The following is a 19,170-nucleotide window of genomic DNA, read 5'->3' as shown; positions in this document are numbered from 1 at the left end:
AATTCCCTGCCGGTCCAGTGGTTAGGACTCTGCGCTTCCACTGCAGAAGACTCGGGTTCCATCCCTGGTTGGAGAACCAAGATCCCGCAGGCCAAGTAGGGAAGCCAAAAAAAAAAAAGAAAAAAGAAAATTATTTGCTATCCAGTCTGCAAGTGACAGTCACTGTGTAGGAAGACCCTCAGCACTGGGCAGGTTCGGGAACAGCCCCCCTGTCAGCTGCTACTGCAAAAGTTTTGAAACTGTTTGTTTTCATCAGGGTTAGTCAGGACACAGAAACCACACATTAATTTGAACAGGGAAAGTTTAATAAAAGAATCATTAGTGGGACTTCTCTGGTGGTCCCAAGGTTAAGACTCTGTGCTCCCAATGTGAGGGGCCTGGGTTCGATCCCTGGTGAGGGACCTAGATCCCGCGAGCCATAACTAAGAGCCTGCATGCTACAACTAAGACTTGGTGCAGCCAAAAAAAAAGAACCAAAACAGAATCGTAGTAACAAGGATGAACTGCTAAGGGGTAATGAGAACTCTAAACAACACAAAGCAACAGGCAGCAGGAGCATCGACCACCGCAAGGGCTGAGGGAGAAACTAATCCTGGAAGAGAGTCCCCCCGAGGCTGAGGTCCAGGCCTCTCTGGGGAGGAGGCAGAGTCTGCAGGGGTGCCATAAACTGGGGCTGGCAAGCAGGGACCCGTCCTCTAGAGGTGCTAGTGGAAACCACTGGCAAGTGGCCCCCGGGGTGCCGCCAGATTCGCTGTTGCAGGGAAGCTGTTCCCTGGGGCGGTGGCAGAACTCTGGAAACCACCCATGGGGTGATGCCTGCAGAACTTTCTAGGAGGCCTCTCTCTCAGGCACTGGTGGAACTAACTCCCTGGGAAACTGCCGGTGGGTGTGGTGCCCCTGAGATTTCTCTGGGAAGCTTCCTTCTGGAACTTTCTGGGACTTCTGTGTGACTTGCTGGGCAGCTGGCCGGGATGCAGGGGAGCCAACTGGATGCTGTGTGCGGCAGGGGTGCCCCTGGGAATCCCAAGTGCAATTGGTCACCGTGTGCTACAGGTACAAGCAGGTGCGAGCCCACTGGAAACGGGAAGAGAAGTGTCTTCCTCCTCCAGGGACCTCCTGAAAAAGCCTCCAAGGTAGGTCCTAGGCCAGCTGCCAAGGGAGAAATGTTTACAGGGTCCAGTTCCAGTATCACAAGGCAGGACAAAGAAGGGTGGACTTGGAGTAGAGAGGCAGTAACTTGAAAACCGTCAAAGTGATTTCTTGGGCCAGAGAGGCTTGTACCATGGAGTTACGTTCTAGGGTCAAATGTAAGGCAAAAATCATGCACAGACAGAATTATACTTGAAAACCCTCAGACATCCAGGAAGTACAGGATATATATAGTTCTGTGTAAACAATTCTGCAAAGCAATTCCTAGGCATGTTCACATATCAGAACCAATTAGGCTAAAAGAAGGAAGCAGGTGAAAACCTATGTGTGTTTGGTCATTCAAACAATTTTGGCCCACAGGTAAAATAAGAGGTAAAGAGAATAATTGACAGTACTGCCTGCAGGTTTAGTCCAGGGGTCAGTGAACTACAGCCTGGGGCCACATCCTGCCCGCGGCCTGTGTTTTGTATGACCTGTGAGCTAAGAATGGTTTTTCATATTTTGAAATGGTTAAATAAGTTCAAAAGGACTTACTTCATGACCTGAGAAAATAACACGAAATTCACATGTCAGTGCTGTCAATAAAGTTTTATTGACCAGGTGCATTCATCGCCATATCACCTGCTTCTACTTTCGTGCTACAAAGCAAGGTGAGTGGCTGCAACAGAGGCTGTAATGACCCAGAGACTAAAACAGTTACTATCACTCCCATTACAGAGAAAGCTCGCCAGTCCCTGGTTTACTTTATATTGCTTTAATATTAAGCACCTATAACCCTAACCCAGGTTGATTCTAAATTCCTTCTGTTTTGAGGATTAAATTTGTGAATGCTTATACAGCAGGGAGTTGGTTCCTAACTTCAGAAGGCAGGTAAATGTGTTTTTGATGCAATTCCATGGTAATTTTTCCTAACTTTCAAGACAACTTCTAGAGAAATAACCATCACACGTTCAAGAATGACACCCAGTATTACTGTTCCAGCAATGGCAGAGAAGTGTGTATTTGCCAGGAACAATGAACGATAAGCTCTGGACAAAATGAGAAGATAACTACTTGAAAGCACTGAAGAACAACCAGAAACAGGCGAAAGCAGGAAGGAATGCTATCCTCGAAAGAAGGGAAGCACACATATGGGATGAGATGCACATTGACCTGGCTTTTCCCCCATGGGAACTCCTGACTTCCTGTGGGACTCAGGAAGAAATAGAGCTTAACCAAAAAGCAGCCGTCTTAGTGAAACGAGGAAATCTATGTCACATATCAGGACTGCCATTGTGGTTAAACACTGAAAGGGAAATTCTGGAGAAAATGAGTCACAGAGGTAGGAGACCCAGTATCATCATAGCATCTTCCCTCAAATGCTTGCTTCGTCTCCAAACTCTGCAAGCACAGGGTGAGGCTTTAAGGAAAAGCAACATCTGGAAGGTAAATTGCTGAGAAGAGATTTAAACAGCTGTGTGGTGCCAGAAAGACAGGGGTTGGTATTCAAGATGCACCAAGCTCGAGAAGCTTGTTTAACACCTTGTGAAACTAAGGGGCACATCTTAGGAGGAGGGGCCGCCTTCTGAGACCAAGAGGGATGCTCTAGGGCCAAGGGCAACTCTCATCTGCATGGGGACAGGGTGACCTGCCAGTAACTCAACTGCCTGCCAGAAGAAAATGCAATTTAACTTAGCAGGTTTTTACAACATATCACGCATAATACCCAGTATAAAATGAAAGATTAGTAGGAACGTGAAGAAGCAGGAAACTGTGACCCGTGACCAAGACAGAAAAAAAAAATCTATAGACGCAGAACCAGAAATGACCCAGATGTTGAAATTACCAGATAAGGACTAAAACAACTGCTATAAACACATGAAAGACTTTTTATAGGGGTGGTGAACACAACAAATTAATATAAGGGAAATTGCAACAGAGAAATGAAAATGTTAACCACAGAAGGAAGAAAGAAAATGCAATTTTAGAAATGGAAAATAATCAGAAATGAAAATTTCACCAGATGGACTTAACAGCGCCCTGGATACGGCTCAAGGAAGAATCAGTGCCCTCAAAGAAATGCCAATAGAAACTATCCAATCTGAAACTTGAATACAAAAAGAAAAAGTGGGGGGGAAAGGAACAGAGCCTTAATGACTTGTGAGACAATAAATAGCAAATTTCTGGACTTCCCTGGTGATGCAGTGGTTAAGAATCCACCTGCCAGACTTCCCTGGTGGCACAGTGGTTAAGAATCCGCCTGCCAATGCAGGGGACACGGGTTAAAACCCTGGTCCTGGAAGATCCCACGTGCCGTGGAGCAACTAAGCCCATGTGCCACAACTACTGAGCCTGTGCCCTAGAGCCCATGAGCCACAACCACTGAAACCCGCGCACCCTAGAGCCCACGTGCTGCAACTACTGAAGCCTGCACGCCTAGAGCCTGTGCTCCATGGCAAGAGAAGCCACCGCACCGCAACTAGAGAAAGCCCGCGTGCAGCAACGAAGACCCAATGCAGCCAAAGATAATTAAAAAAATAAAAAAACATTAAATAGCAAATTTCCTTCTCTGTGTAAATTAAGAAGAGAATTAGAATAAATATTTGAAGAGATATGAATGGCCAAAAATGTCCAACATTGATGAAGACGTCAACATGCAGATTCAGTAAGCTCCACAGACCAAGTAGGGTAAAAACAAAGAAGGCTATAAATAGGCATTTCATGCCTATTCATGCTTCTCCCTCTATGTGGCATAGTGCAGAGCAGCTGCGAAGGAACCCCCGGACTGGGGCTCCTCCCTTGACGTGGAAACAAGAGTGGACTGTGTGTCCAACATTCTGGCTTGTCTGGGGGTTACTGGAGGAACTGATTTATATCTTGCCTGTCTCAGAGCACTGACTTAACTCAGAGCTGCAGTTCTGTGGGAGACACCAGGGGGCGAAAGAGATTCAAAAAGGTTTGAGAGGTTCTAGAACAGCCAGCAGGGCTGATGGGTGGTCTTCCCCCGCACGGAGCCAGTAAGCCAAGACTGGGAGAGGTGGTTGTCTTTTCAAATGCCCAGGAAAAATCCCAGGGGGGGGAAAAAATTACAAGGCATACAGAGAAGCAGGGAAACAAGGCCCACTCAAAGGAACAAAATAAAACTCCAGACACCAATTCTAAAGAAATGTAGATCTATGAACTACCTGACAAAGAATTTAAAATAAAGATGATCAATGCACTAAGAGAGAGTATAGAAAGACAACTAAATGATACATGGACAAAAGGAGGGCACTGACAAAGAGGAGCTATAAAAATACCAAACGGCCCTCTGGGGCTGAAAAATCCGATAACTGAACTGAAAGATTCATTAGAGGTGTTTGAAGGCAGACTGAGTCCTGTTCCATGCTATAACATGGATGAAACCTCAGGATGTTATGCCCGCCCAAAGTAAAATAATCCAGGCGTTAGTAGTGTAAGTACTCTGTGATTCCACTTAGACGAGGTATGTGAAATGGCCACACTCATAGAAACAAAGGAGAATGGTGGTTATCAGGGGCCAAGGTAGTGGGGGAAAGGGAATTGTTTATTTAGTGGATATAGAGCTTCAGGTTTGCAAGATGAAAGAGTTCTGGAGATCTGTTTCACAACAATGTGAATATACTCAACACTACTGAACTACCATACCCATAAATGTGGTTTCATGGTAAACTTTATGGTTTTTTTTAAACCACACACACACATACACACACACACACACACACACACACACACACACAAATGAAGGCAAGGTAAATACATTTTCTGATAAACAAAATCAGAGAGGGTTTCTTACTATTAGACCCACACTAAAGGAAATGCTAAAGAAAGTTCTTCAGGCTGAAGGGAAATAATTCCAGATGGAAATCCAGAGCTACAAGAAGGAAAAAAGGGTACATATGTAGGTAAATATAAAAGATTATTTAAAAAAATTTTGGAAAGTGATTACTTAAAACAAACATCATAAGGCACTGCAGGATTTATAACATATTAGGGCTAGACAGAAGTAAACAGAATTATACTGTTTAAGGTTCTTACATTGTAGGTGTAGTAGAAAAATCGTAATTTTAGGTTCACTGTGACAAATTAGGAGGGCATATTATAATCCCAAGAATAACCAAAAAAAAAAAAAAAAACCTAAAAGAGCTAAAATGTCAATAGAGGAGATAAAATATAATACAAAAAAATTCTCGATCTAAAATAACACAGGGAGTTTCCCTGGTGGCACAGTGGTTAAGAATCCGCCTGCCAGTGCAGGGTACATGGGTTCGAGCCCTGGTCCGGGAAGATCCCACATGCCACAGAGCAACTAAGCCCATGTGCCACAACTACTGAGCCTGTGCTCCCACGAGCCACAGCTACTGAGTCCGCATGCCACAACTACTGAAGCCCACGTGCCTAGAGCCCGTGCTCCGCAACAAAAGAAGCCACCAGAATGAGAAGCCCGTGTACCACGATGAAGAGTAGCCCCCGCTGGCCACAACTAGAGAAAGCAGGCGTGCAGCAACGAGGACTCAATGCAGCCAAAATAAATAAATAAATAAAATAAATTTATTAAAAAAATAAATAAGAAATAAAATAACGCAGGAAAGTAGTCTCAAAGGAACAAAGAACATATGAGATGAACAGAAAAGAAACAGCAACATAGAAGGCTTAAACTAAACCATTTAAATAATGACATGAAATGTAAATGGATGAAACAATCCAAGTAAGAGTCAGATTTTCAGACTGGTTTTTACAAAAAAGACCTAACTGCGTGTTTACAAGAGACATAGTTTAAATATAAAGTACAGAGAGCTGAAAGTAAATGAATAGAAAAGGCTGTGCTATGCAAATATTAGTCATAAGAAAGCTGGTGAGGCTATATTAATACAAGACAAAGGAGACTTCAAGATCAGGAGGATAAAGGAAAGCAAGAGGAATATTTTGTGAGGAAAGCAAGGGGCAATGCAGCAGGAAAACATTACAATCCTAAATTTATGTCTAATAACGTTCATATTCATATCTTCAACATGTGTGAAGCAAAATGTACTAACCAAAAGGAGGAACAGATATGCAATATAGTTGGCTATTTTAACAATCCTCTATCAATGATGGATAAAATAATAGGCGAAAATTGGAAATGATACAGATGAACTGAATAACATTTAACAACTTGACCTGATTGGTCTGTTAACTGCAGAATCTAAATTCTTTTCAAGGGTACATGGACTAGTCACCAACATAAATGATGTGCTAAGTGATAAATTAGGTCTTGATAAACTCAAAAGGATTAAAATCATACAGAGTATGTTTTTGGACCACAATGGGATTTAACTAGAAATCAATAATCCCCAAATTTCCAAATATTAGGAAATTAAGCAACATGCTTCTCGGTAACCATGGGTCAAAAAGAAATTACTAGGGTTCTTAGAAAATACTTTGAACAAAATCGTAATAAAACACAACATATCAAAGTCTGAGGATTACAGCTAAAGCAGAACCTAAAGGAAAAATTATAACTTTAAATATTTTTTAAAAAACTCAATGACCTAAGCTACCAAATCAAGAAGCTAGTAAAGAAAAGCAATTAAATTCAATTAAATAAGGAAATAATAAAGAGCAGAAATAAATGACAAAGAAAACAAAGAAACAATAGACAAAATCACAAAGCCAAAAGTTGCCTCATTGGAAATTTAATTAAAAGAGATGAATGCCTTACAAGATTTATCAAGGAAAACAGAGAGAAAACACATTCAGAGAAATATGAATAACTTTATATATGAAAAATTAGCATGCACTGTGAAAATTTTTTAAAAATCTGTGATTCAATTTCAACGATTAGAAATCCAGTTGGCAGTTGACACTGATCTGAGCATACCTTTCTTGTTCATCAATTACATACTCACCATCTTATTTAAAGATTGCTTCAGTTTTTTAATCTTCTTGATAGTAGAGACCCTAAGTTTGGTCTTAAAAGTCAATCTGAATCAGTCATCCTCTCTCCTGTATATATATATATATGTATGATCTTTCATAGATATAGGTTTGTTTTGTAGTAAAATGGTATACACTTGGCCCTTGAACAACATGAGGGTTAGGGGTACTGGTGAAAATCTGTGTATAATTTAGTGTCGGCCTTCAGTATCCACGTTTCCTCCGTATCCACGGTTCCTCATTTGTGGATTCAACTAACCACAGATGTTGTAGTACTGTAGTATTTACTATTGAAAAAATTCCAAATATATATGGACCTGTGCAATTCAAACCCATGTTGTTCAAGGGTCAACTGTATACATATATAGAGAGGATATATATAGAGTGCCAGACAATTTAAAACTCTGAGAGGACTTCCTATGCAGAAAACTCTATGACATAATTCAGAGCAGGTATACGTCCTTTGCCAACCCTTGGAGACATCTATATATCTATACCCATATCCCCCTACACACACACACACACACACACACACACACACACACACACACACACGATAAACTTTTTTTTTTTTTCCTTTCTTGGTTCCAGGGAATACAAAATTGCTAATTCAATACCTGGCAGATGACCTACAGTGGTAGAGATAATCATTATACAGCATGTAGGTTTTAACACACTAGACTAGTTTAGCTCACAGATGACCACATATGCTCACTAATGTTCCTTGTAACACATATTGGCACATTGAAGGCTCTGAAAGTCCCACATAAAAAAAAAAAAAAAAGACAAAGGAGTATAATGGCTATTAGCTGAAAGAAAAACCGAATAGGCCTTGAAGGAGTTTTTCCCTTTCCTTTGGGAAGGAGTAAAATAAGAGTATTTTTGTTCCATTTGGTTTTATTTTAGGAATGAGAGACAGTTTCCTCTATGTTCTTCAAATGTATTCTACAAAACCAGGGCCCTGCTGAGGATACAGTGTAAAATACATTGACCATGTTTCTTGGACTCAGTGTTTTGCTAAGTCAAAGGGATGTGTCAGAACCATTTTTAGGATAATGCTTATGACATCTTAGAAGAAAATAATACATAAGTCTTGCCTGCCAAAATTCTAAGATTTATGAATACAAAGGATAAAATTGTTAACACCTACAGTATTTTGCGAAATCCTTCTGCAAATCCGTTCTGGCATTGATAAAAGCACGTCCTTTCTCTGTTCCAACGACAAACACGTCTGTTTCATACATTGCAATGCAGGCCACTTCTGCCTTGGACTTGGCCAGTTCTTTACACTGAAATGGAAAAAAAAGAATAAAATGTTATCTGCAAGGGCAGATCTGGATTTTTGTGGGGCCTGTGAGGTCTGCCTTAAGAAAAAAAGTACAAAATTAGGTACAAAACAAATATTTCTTTAGAATGAGAAAAACCACCAAGAAAAAAAAACAAAAACAAATTTTATCAAGCAAATACCATTAACATCATAAAACCGCGAGAAGAAGATTTTTATTCAGCACCTGTGATGATGTTTGTAATTTATAATAAGAAATGTATATATTTGGTTATCTTCCACTGTTTCTGGCACAAAGCTCCTAAAACCCTTGGAATTTTCTAAGAGCGAGATAAAGGTGTCTTTTGCTTTGTTAATGAGGTGACTTTGGGACCAGCCTAAGGATGGGGGCTGGCTGCTGGGAAAACCAACCAGGTGATTAGAAGGTGGGAACTTTCAGTCCCACCCCCCTGACCTCTGGGGAGGGGAGACGGACTGTAGATTGAATCAATGGCCAGTGGTTTAATCCATCATCCCTAGGTAATGAAGGAAAAGACAAAAGGATTGATGAACAAGTGGAGATTTAGGGAGAGTGGTGCACCTGGAGAGGGCATGGAAGCTCTGTTCCCCTTTCCCCACACCTTGCCTTGTGCATCTCTCCCATCTTTCTGTCCTTGAGTTATATAGATCCTTTTATAACAGTCTAGTAAATCAAATGCTTCTCTGAGTTCTGTGAGCAGCTCTAGCAAATTAATCGAACCCGAGGAGGGGCATGTGGGACCCTCCAATCTATAGCGGGTTGGTCAGAAGCACAGGTGACGATGCGGGCATGCCAATGGCATCTGAAGTTGGGGGAGGGGTAGGGAAGACAGTCTTGTAGGACTGAGCCCTTAACCTGTGGAATCTGATGCTCTCTCTAGGTAAATAGTGTCAGGAGTGAGGTGAATGGTGGGACACCCAGCTGGTGTCTAAGAATTGCTTGTTAGTGTGGGGAAAACACCCATGTTGGAACTGAGTGCAGAATCTTGACCGCCTGACACCTGACATGCCTGTCTCATGTGCCTTTTTTCCCTACATCTTTGGCTGCAGACTCTTTGCCTCTTCCTGTGACAAAAATTTCATAATATCATTTTCTATGGAGAGAATAGAGATAATTTAATGTTTCCTCCAACGTGATTGATTACCTTTTTATTATTGATGATAAGGATGAATGACACATGAAAATTCATACCACAGACACACTTGCTGTTCTTCGTGGTGCTACAGACAAGAATTCTGATAAATTCTACTTTATGTAGTTCCTTTCACCAATTTAAAAGAGTGTTTGGTGTATTTATAACTGAATACGCTATGTTACTGAGTATCTTCCTGACCAGCGGGAACTTCCGTTTTGACAATGCATCGATGAAAAACAAATCCTCTGTTGACAATTACACCCATTTAATGACTGGAAGAATTTTCCACAGACTAGCTGCGGGCTCTGTACATTTAAAACCTTGTTTCCCCTCTACTACCCACATACTTTTGGAGTTGGGAACATGTTCACACTGCAATATGACCTCGGGTCTTGTCCCTTGATGTCGAGTTACCGGAAGAGTTGACAGTCAACCATCGGATTATTCCTGGAAACCGTTCCTATACCAGGACATCTAGCAATAATTTACCCAGACACAGAAATAACATCAAGCCACGTAATACTTACCACTAAACTAAAACTAAATGTAATCTCCAACCCAGCTTCCCCTTCTTGAGACTCCCAAAATGCCCATCTCCACTCAAACATCACCTGACACAGTGGCTTACGGGGGGCAGAATAATGGCCCCTAAAGATGTCTACGTCCTAATCCCCAGAGCCTGTTATGTTACCTTACAGGCAAAAGGGACTTTGCAGATGTGATTACAGTTAGGATCTTGAGATGAGATTGTCTTTTTTTTGTTTTTAATTAAAGGTTTTCAAAATTTAATTTAATTAATTTATTTATTTTTGGCTGCCTTGGGTCTTCGTTGCTGTGTGCAGGCTTCTCATTGCAGTGGCTTCTCTTGTTGCAGAACATGGGCTCTAGGCACGCAGGCTTCAGTAGTTGTGGCCCACGGGCTTAGTTGCTCTGCGGCATGTGGGATCTTCCTGGACCAGGGCTCGAACCCGTGTCCCCTGCATCGGCAGGCGCATTCTTAACCACTGCACCACCAGGGAAGCCCGAGATGAGATAATCTTGATTATCTGGGTGGGGCCACAGGGGTCCCCTAATGAAACCACAAGGATCCTAGTATAAAAAGAAGGAGGCAGAAGGGGATGACAAGGGAATCCAAGGGCACATTGGTGCCCTTGCTGGAAGGAACCACAGGTCAAGGAATTCCAGCCCGAGGAGCTGGGAAGGGCAAGGCACAGTTTCTCCCTGGGAGCCTCCAGAAGGAGCACAGCCTGTTGACACCTTGATTTTAGCTCTGTAAAACCCACTTTCTGCCTTCTGAACTCCAGAACCGTCGTCAGATAAATGTGTGGCATTTAAAGCCTCTAAGTTTGTGTAATTTGTTATAGGAGCAAGAGGAAGTTAACACAGGGCTGTGACAGAAAGAGGAAGGCAGAACAGGAGACAGCAACCTTAACTGATGTGGTGAAAAGATCTCACTTCTGCAAATTTTACAAAAACATATGTGCATGTGTTGCTAGGATCCCCCAAGGCCATGGAAGTGGCCAGTGCAAGGCAGGTGCCCAGAAGCTTTTAAGCTCCATTAACTTCATGGCAAATCTATCTCTGTGTCAAATGAATCAAAAATTCAGCTCTTTATCTAAAGTATAGAATCTGGTGTTAGGTGAAGTTATCAATCTTTAGTCTTACTTAGGTCATCATTGGTAGAAAATATCTTTTTAAAAGCATTTTTTTCTCATTATGATATATGCTGTTACAAAAATTTTAGCAGATACAGAAAAGTACACAGAAAAAGAAATCACCTCTAATTCCATTACCTAAAATTACCCACTATTCACATTTTAAAATATGCACACACAATTTTTAAAAACAAAATTAGAAACATTCTACTGTATATAGGTTGGCATCCTGCTTTATTCACTTTTCATTATTTCTGAGCATTTATAATCCTGAAAAACATGATTTTTGAATGAATATATAATATTCTATCCTATGTATATGCCATAGGTTAACCATTACATTACTGAAGTTATTTTCCTGTTACAAATGACACTACAATAAACATCTGAGTTGTATGTCAATTATACCTCAAAAAAAAATTCCGAGGATGTAAACATTTCCGTACACGTTTATTTCCATGGGCTGGAATCATGTCAGTGGCACACCTGACTCAAAGGGTATAAATTCTTTTATACCATCGTGCCACCCTGACCCAGTGATCCAGGTGAGCCTCACCAGTGACGCGTTGGTGCCACGCACCCCTGATGCGATGTGATGAGAAGATGAGGCATCTCACCTCTCCGGTCTTCTTTCCAAAACTCCATAACCCTGGTCTAAACAGGAGGGCTACATCGGAGAAACCCAAACGGAAGGAGATTCGATAAAATACCTGACCGGAACTCTGCAGAACTGTCAAAGTCATCAAAAATAAGAGGAGGGCTTCCCTGGTGGTGCAGTAGTTGAGAGTCCGCCTGCCGATGCAGGGGACACGGGTTCGTGCCCCTGTCCGGGAAGATCCCACATGCCGCGGAGCGGCTGGGCCCGTGAGCCATGGCCGCTGAGCCTGCGCGTCCGGAGCCTGTGCTCCGCAACAGGAGAGACCACAACAGTGAGAGGCCCGCGTACCGCAAAAAAAAAAAAAAAAAAAGAGATTGAGAAACTGTCGCAGATCAGCGGAGCCTAACGGGACAGGATGATTAAATGCCATGTGGGATCACAGGGTGGAGCCTGGAGCAGAAAAAGGACATCAGTGGAAAAGCTGATGAAATTCGAGTGAAGTCTGGAGTTGGTTAATAGTGATGTACGGTATTGATCTATTAGTTTTGGCAAATGTACCATAGTTACATATAACGTACCACAGTTATGTAAGTTATGGGTGAGGAGTATGTGGGGGCTCTCTGTATGATCTTTACAGCTTTTATTTATTTATGTTTTGGGCCAGGCCACGTGGCTTGTGAGATCTTATTTCCCCAACCAGGGATCGAACCCTGGCCCCCTGCAGTGAAAGCACAGAGTCCTAACCACTGGACCACCAGGGAAGTCTCCAGCTTTTCTGTAAATAGTAAAAGTATTCCTAAGTACGATAACATTTTATTAAAACACACACACACACACACACCTCGGTTTCTGAAAGCTTGAGGAAGGGGTGAGTGAGAATAACTGTTTAATGAGGGCAGAGTTTCAGTTTAAGAAGATGAAAAAGTTCTGGAGATGGGCAGTGGTGAGGGTCACACAACAGTGTGAATGTGCTTAATGCCACTGAACTGTGCACTTAAAAATGGTGAAGATGGTAAATTCTACGTCATGTGTATATATATATATATATAATATATAATATATATATATATAATATATATATACACATATCCTACCACACACACAAAACTTGATTTTCTCAAGAAAATGTCATAGCTCCCATCCAATCCATCGGTAAGTCCTAGCAACTCTACCTTCATCAGATCTTTGTGGTCCCATCGCTTCTTATCTCCGCCACTCCCACCCTAGTCCAGGCCACCAAAACCTCCCACGTGAACCATGGCCTGCAAACTGGTCTCCCTGCTTCCACTCGTGTTCCACAGTCATCGACTGTTGACACAAACACCCCCCGCCACTGCCATCACTCCTTTGCTCAAAACCTTCCAATGCCTTCCCACTACCTGAGGGAAACAGTCCCAGTCTTGATATGATCTGGTCACTAGCTGCCTCTTTTTTTTTTTGGCTGCACCGTGTGACATGCGGGAATCTTAGTTACCCCGACCAGGGACTGAGCCCGTGACCCCTGGCATTGGGAGCACAGCGTCTTAACCAGTGGACTGCCAGGGAAGTAGCAGCCTCTTGTACTTGACCTCTGACCACATCTTCTTTCCTCACTCTGCTCCAGTGTTACTGGACTTCTTGGTACTCCTTGAAAACACCAAACTTGTTCCTGCCAAGGGGCCTTTGCACAAGCTATTCTTGGTGCTTTGAACACTCTGCCCCCAGATACTGGTCTGACTCACTTCCTCACTTCATCTAGGTCTTTGCATAAAGGGCAGCTGCCCAGAGAACTTCTCCCAGACCACCCCCCTTAACCATCTGTTCTCTCCCCTAAACCTCTGTTTTCTGACCCTTGTTTTATTAATTATTTAAAAAAATATATTTATTTATTTACTTGGCTGTGCAGGTCTTAGTTGTGGCATGTGGGATCTTTAGTTGCGGCATGTGTGTGGGATCTAGTTCCCCGAGCAGGGATCGAACCCAGGCCCCCTGCATTGGGAGTACAGAGTCTTAGCCACTGGACCACAAGGGAAGTCCCCCTGACCCTCATTTTAAAATAATATTATATTTACTGATACACACACACAGACTTTGTTTATTGTCTGTCTCCCCAAGTAGAACATGAAATCTATGTGAGGGGGACCTTATCTGTCTTCTCAAGTCTTCTGGCCCCAGCACCTAGAAGACCTTGACATATAGGAGCTGCTTCATGAATATTTATCAAAAGAAGGAATGTGGTCAGTTCTGGGGTAAGATATTTCTAGTTCTCTTCAAATAGGTCTGATGCTTTTAAAGAAATTCATTCCAGGGTTGTTGTTTTTTTTTTAACATTTTTATTTACCCTCAGATAATCTAGGATAATCTCCCATCTCAAGATCCTTAGCTTAGTCACATCTGTAAACTTTCTTTTGCCAAATAAGGTAACGTTCACAGGCTCTGGGGATGAGGACAGGACATCTTTGGGGGCCGTTATTCAGTTTACCCTAAGTTGCTTTAAAATTTTCTCTTTATAGTTGGTTTTCTACAGTTTAAATATGATGGGTCTAGGTATGCGTGTGTGTATGTGAGTGAGTTACCTGTGTGTTTGGTATTTTGCCAATGGACCCAATAGTGTTCTTTATAGAAAACGTAAATCTCTCTCTAGATTTTTTTCTGGTCCAGGATCCAGTCCAGGGTCGCACTTTGTATTGGCTGTCCTGTCTCTCCAGTCTCCTTCCATCTGGAACAGACAGATCTCCATCTTTGTCTTTCGTGAGACTGACATTCATGGAAGTGCAGCCCAGTTACTCTGTAGGATGTCCGTAAATGTGGGTTTGTCCTATGCTTCCTCCTCGGAGGCAGGAATGCCAGGACGCGGCACTGCCCCTCCTCAGTTCCTCCCACCAGGCAGCTCGGGAGGTCCCTCCGTCCCATTACTGCTGATGTTCCCCTTGGTCACTTGATTAAGGGGGTGGCTGTCAGGTTTCTCTACTTTTATAAAGTTACTGATGTTCCGTTTTTTAATCAATATGTTGTGATCAGATGCTTTGAGGTTACGTAAATCTCCCCTCAAATTTTCACCCACAAGGTAAGTTTTACACTTTGGATGTAAATAGATGCATATCGATGGATTATTAATTTTTTTAAAAATTTATTTTATTTATTTATTTTTGGCTGCGTTGGGTCTTCGTTGCGGTGAGCGGGGGCTACTCTTCACTGTGGTGTGCGGGCTTCTCATTGTTGTGGCTTCTCTTGTTGCGGAGCATGGGCTCTAGGCGCACGGGCTTCAGTAGTTGTGGCACGCGGGCTCAGTAGCTGTGGCGCACGGGCTTAGTTGCTCCGTGGCGTGTGGGATCCTCCTGCACCAGGGCTTGAACCCATGTCCCCTGCATTGGCAGGTGGATTCTCAACCACTGCACCACCAGGGAAGCCCCTGGATTATTAATTTACCTTTGACTTTAAACAAAAAGTATTCTCAAACAAGGTAACGGAGGGGCCTTCATTAAATTTTCAGATCTAGAGAGATTACATTTATACAATTCCATCCATAATGTAAGAAAAAAATTTCTTAATTATCTGACAAGCCCATCATCCCCTATAAAAAAGGATATGTGCACACAGATAGGATGTAACACTGAAGCTGAACATCAAAAGTGTCGGTGAAGTGCTCCACCGTTCTGCTCGGCAGGGATCCAACCACGTGACATTTTATAGAACTGCGAAGCCATCTCACCATGGACTCAAGGGCAGACACGAGGAACGTCACCACCATCCTGCTCTCCGAGGACTCCTCATTTGTGATGGGCAGGGTGGACATTGCTACTTGGGCCATGATCCCTAGGAAAGAGAAGTATTAGGAAAATGAGTGGTAGAAATTCAGTGTCCTGCTCGACATGTTTAGAGCTGTGAGGGTCCTCACAGGTGACCTAGTTCAACCCTTCCTTTAAAGGTGAAGAAACCGACACTTAGAGACAGTAAGTGCTTTGCCTAAGATCTCTGTAGAGCAATGCTAACTTTCCATAGTGTATTTTCCACTAAACCTAGATATCACCTTCTCATAAAATAAATTCAGGTATGCTAGAGAGGCATGTTAACTATTTCCCAGACGAGGAGGAAGGAAGGTAAGGAAGGTCCTTTACTGATCCCGTGTTGTGTTGTCAGATTTCAGCACGACCATGTCGGGCACCACATTCTGGTCCACATACACAGGAAAAGGAGAGAAGTGGCTTTGTGGCATTACAGATGGGAAGAGAAGATCCCTTCCTTCCTTTTCCTGCTAGGACTTCTCCATGAAAGCTCATTCTAATTTTCCCCAGACTCTAAATCAAGTGAGCATTAAAAAGTTTCTTTGCAAAATTTCTTTAACATCATAAAAAGAGTTCTTTGAACTAGAGCATACAATGTAAGCACTTGTCATCGTGTCCTGCCCCTGCAATATCTGGCTTAATTATGTTTGTAAGCAAAAGATAAACAGATCAACATAAATATGTATGTGGGAGGAAGCCTAAAGATCTACGGGGGTGAAGTACGGTGGTCCTATAAGGCTATTCAGAAATATTCGCAAACGTTTCTTTCAGAGCCTGTGGTTCAATTCCTTGCCCACTTGAAGGTATGTGGCTGCGTGCCTTGCCTTGGCAGAGGATGTCAGGGAAATGACGTCACTTCCACGCAGAGGTTCCTGCCACACTCCTTGCTCTGCAATGGATCTGCCACGTTCCATATGGTTGGGTTCCAGATTGGGGAAACTGTGGATCAGACCCACAGCCAATCACAAGAGACCTCTAGGGCAAGCAAGGAATAAATTCTTGCTCCTTGAGCGCACCAAAATCTGGTGGTGTTTTTAACCATCGCCTACCCTAGCCAATCTGGAGGGATATAGCAGGCTGAAAAGGAATTCTAAAAATATAACTACTCATCTATCTAGATCTTCTGAAGACACTTGAGGATCCTTGAGGATCTCTTAAGTTAGAGCTGAGGTCTTCCTGAGAAAGAAAGAACGTAGACTAGCATGTACAGAGCCATTAGGATGCAAATTGTTTGACTTAAAATTTTTTTATAACTTTCCCTATTATGAAATAGAACATGAGAGTGTGACATCATACCAGGAACATAAATTAACAGGCAAGACCTGGGCATGAACAGGTGAGGAAATATACTTCAATTTGAGGACTTTATTTTATTTATTTATTTTTAAAAATATTTATTTACTTAGGCACGCTGCGAGGCTTGCAGGATCTTAGTTCCCCGACCAGGGATCGAACCCCTGCCCCCTGCAGTGGAAGCGCGGAGTCCTAACCACTGGACTGCCAGGGCAGTCCCAATTTGAAGCTTTTAAATAATTATCTTAATATCAAGACTTTGACACTCCTTGACACTTGTTATCACACCCATATTTGAGAACAGATAGAAGTCTGTGAATGTTGTTTGTCATAACAAGGACTCTATTCCCACAGAGCTGGAGTCAGAAAAAGCAGCAAAAGCAGCACCACGAAGGACACGTGTTAAGTCTTAGAAACTCTTTCCTCTAGCATCTCGATTCCATGATCATCACTTAGTACAGCAGGCCGAAGAAATGGGTATCACAAAGCATGAAACAGCAAAGGCACGCTATTTTTGCCACTTACCAGACTATGCACTTAGATTATGCCCTATCCTGATTCTTTGGGAGCGCAGAATATTTTCATTCATAATTCTTATTTTCCCTTTATTATCCCAGACAGAGAAAAAGGAGCAGATGTATTCTCAGGTTACAAACATGTTGATTTGTCCATGAAAAGCTAGACGCTGGGCAACTTCCTGCCTGCTGCTGTTTCCACTTCTCACCTTCAATGGCTGTAGATCTGTTATGTCAATCACATTCTGTGTGTGTTAAGAAATGGGAGGGACACCATACCAACAGCCCGTGGGGATGCCACAGGCGAGGAGAGGTCCTATTCATTACCAGAACTTTTCAAGAGCATTTTAGTACTTTTTGATGGTAAGAACGCTGGAGGGGACTGAGTCCCCTCAGGCTTGATGGGGAAGGATGCATTTCATTTGGGGCTTTCTGCTCTCTAGAAACGGCTGTATCTGGATTACAACAGAAATTCACTGAACTGTTCTTTGCCTGTCCCAAGAGGTCATTTCCCTGAATAGTCCTTTTTTTAAAAAAAAAAATTTATTTATTTGGCTGTGCCAGGTCTTAGTTGCGGCACACGGGATCTTTGTTGCCACGTGCAGGATCTCTTTTTAGTTGCAGCATGCAGAATCTTCAGTTGTGGCATGTGGGATCTAGTTCCCTGACCAGGGATCGAACCCAGGCCCCCTGCATTGGGAGCGCAGAGTCTGAGACACTGGATCACCAGCAAAGTCCTCCCTGGATAGTCCTTAGTCAACGCTGTTCATGGAACATTCCCTGCACCCCTAACCCGGTGGCTGCATCCTCTCCTGCTCCCTTTGCCAGAAAGAAACTGCTATCACACAGTGGCATTAACAGTGAACACCAGAGGACACACCAAGTTAGGCTGGTGACGCAAGCTTACAGGGCATGAGGCATGATGGGCTGGTCCTCACAGAAGCAGGGGCCAGGAAAGCCAGGTTGTGGGTTCCCCAGACCACCAACCTGTTCCGGGACCCCAGTGGGCAGCGGCCCTCAGGTTCCTCCTCTATGACTAAATCAATCACTTACTATGAAGGTTCCTTTCACCTCTGAACTTCTATGGGCCCCCTCGTTTTAAAATCAAGGGAACCACATATTACATGAGTCTATGCATATGAAATGTCCAGAATAGGGACATCTATAGAGACAGAAAGTAGATTAGTGGTTGCTTAGGGCTGGGAGGTGGGGTAGCTAAAGGGTACAGGGTTTCTATTCAGGGTGATGAAAATGTTCTAACTTTGACTGTGGTGATGACTGCCCAACTCCATGCATATATTAAAAAAACCCCCACTGAATTGGGGGTTTCCCTGGTGGCACAGTGGTTAAGAATCCGCCTGCCAATGCAGGAGACACGGGTTTGAGCCCTGGGCCGGGAAGATCCCACATGCCGCGGAGCAGCTAAGCCCACACACCACAACTACTGAGCCTGTGCTCTAGAGCCTGCAAGCCGCAACTACTGAGCCCACGTGCCACAACTACTGAAGCCCTCGCACGTAGAGCCCGTGCTCCGCAAAAAGAGAAGCCACCGCAATGAGAAGCCCGCGCACCGCAACGAAGAGTAGCCCCCGCTCACCGCAACTAGAGAAAGCCCGCGCGCAGCAACGATGACCCAACTCAGCCAAAAATAAATAAATAAATTTATAAAAAAAAAAAAAGAATTCTGATTAAATTACTTCATATTAAAAGGTCCAACTTGAAATAATTTTTATTTATGCAAAATATTGGCAAAGCTAGAGTTTCACTCCAATTTCTTTATCTTTACATGTCAGCTGCGTTACTTGTTGAAATATTAAAATAATTTTCCCATTGGAAGTTACAGA

The 19,170-nt window shown here is 42.9% G+C and overlaps 1 protein-coding gene across 1 annotated transcript in view; it reads right to left on the bottom strand.

Annotated features, from left to right (window-relative positions):
• The window catches only part of LOC307197975 (general transcription factor II-I repeat domain-containing protein 2), a 54,422-nt gene that overhangs the window by 29,361 nt on the left and 5,891 nt on the right, over positions 1–19,170 (bottom strand). Inside the window, exons 2-3 of the mRNA XM_079944558.1 lie at positions 15,446–15,549; positions 8,213–8,351 (exon numbers count right to left, since the gene is read on the bottom strand). Of these exons, the coding sequence (XP_079800684.1) occupies positions 8,213–8,351; positions 15,446–15,544 (238 nt within the window). The 5' untranslated portion in view covers positions 15,545–15,549. The remainder of the gene's footprint in view (positions 1–8,212; positions 8,352–15,445; positions 15,550–19,170) is intronic.

This window comes from Stenella coeruleoalba (genome assembly GCF_951394435.1).
Source record: "Stenella coeruleoalba genome assembly, chromosome: 15".
NCBI classification, from domain to species: Eukaryota; Metazoa; Chordata; class Mammalia; order Artiodactyla; family Delphinidae; genus Stenella; species Stenella coeruleoalba.
The sequence above is the reverse complement of the archived record's forward strand: the minus strand, read 5'-3'. Positions and strand labels throughout refer to the sequence as shown.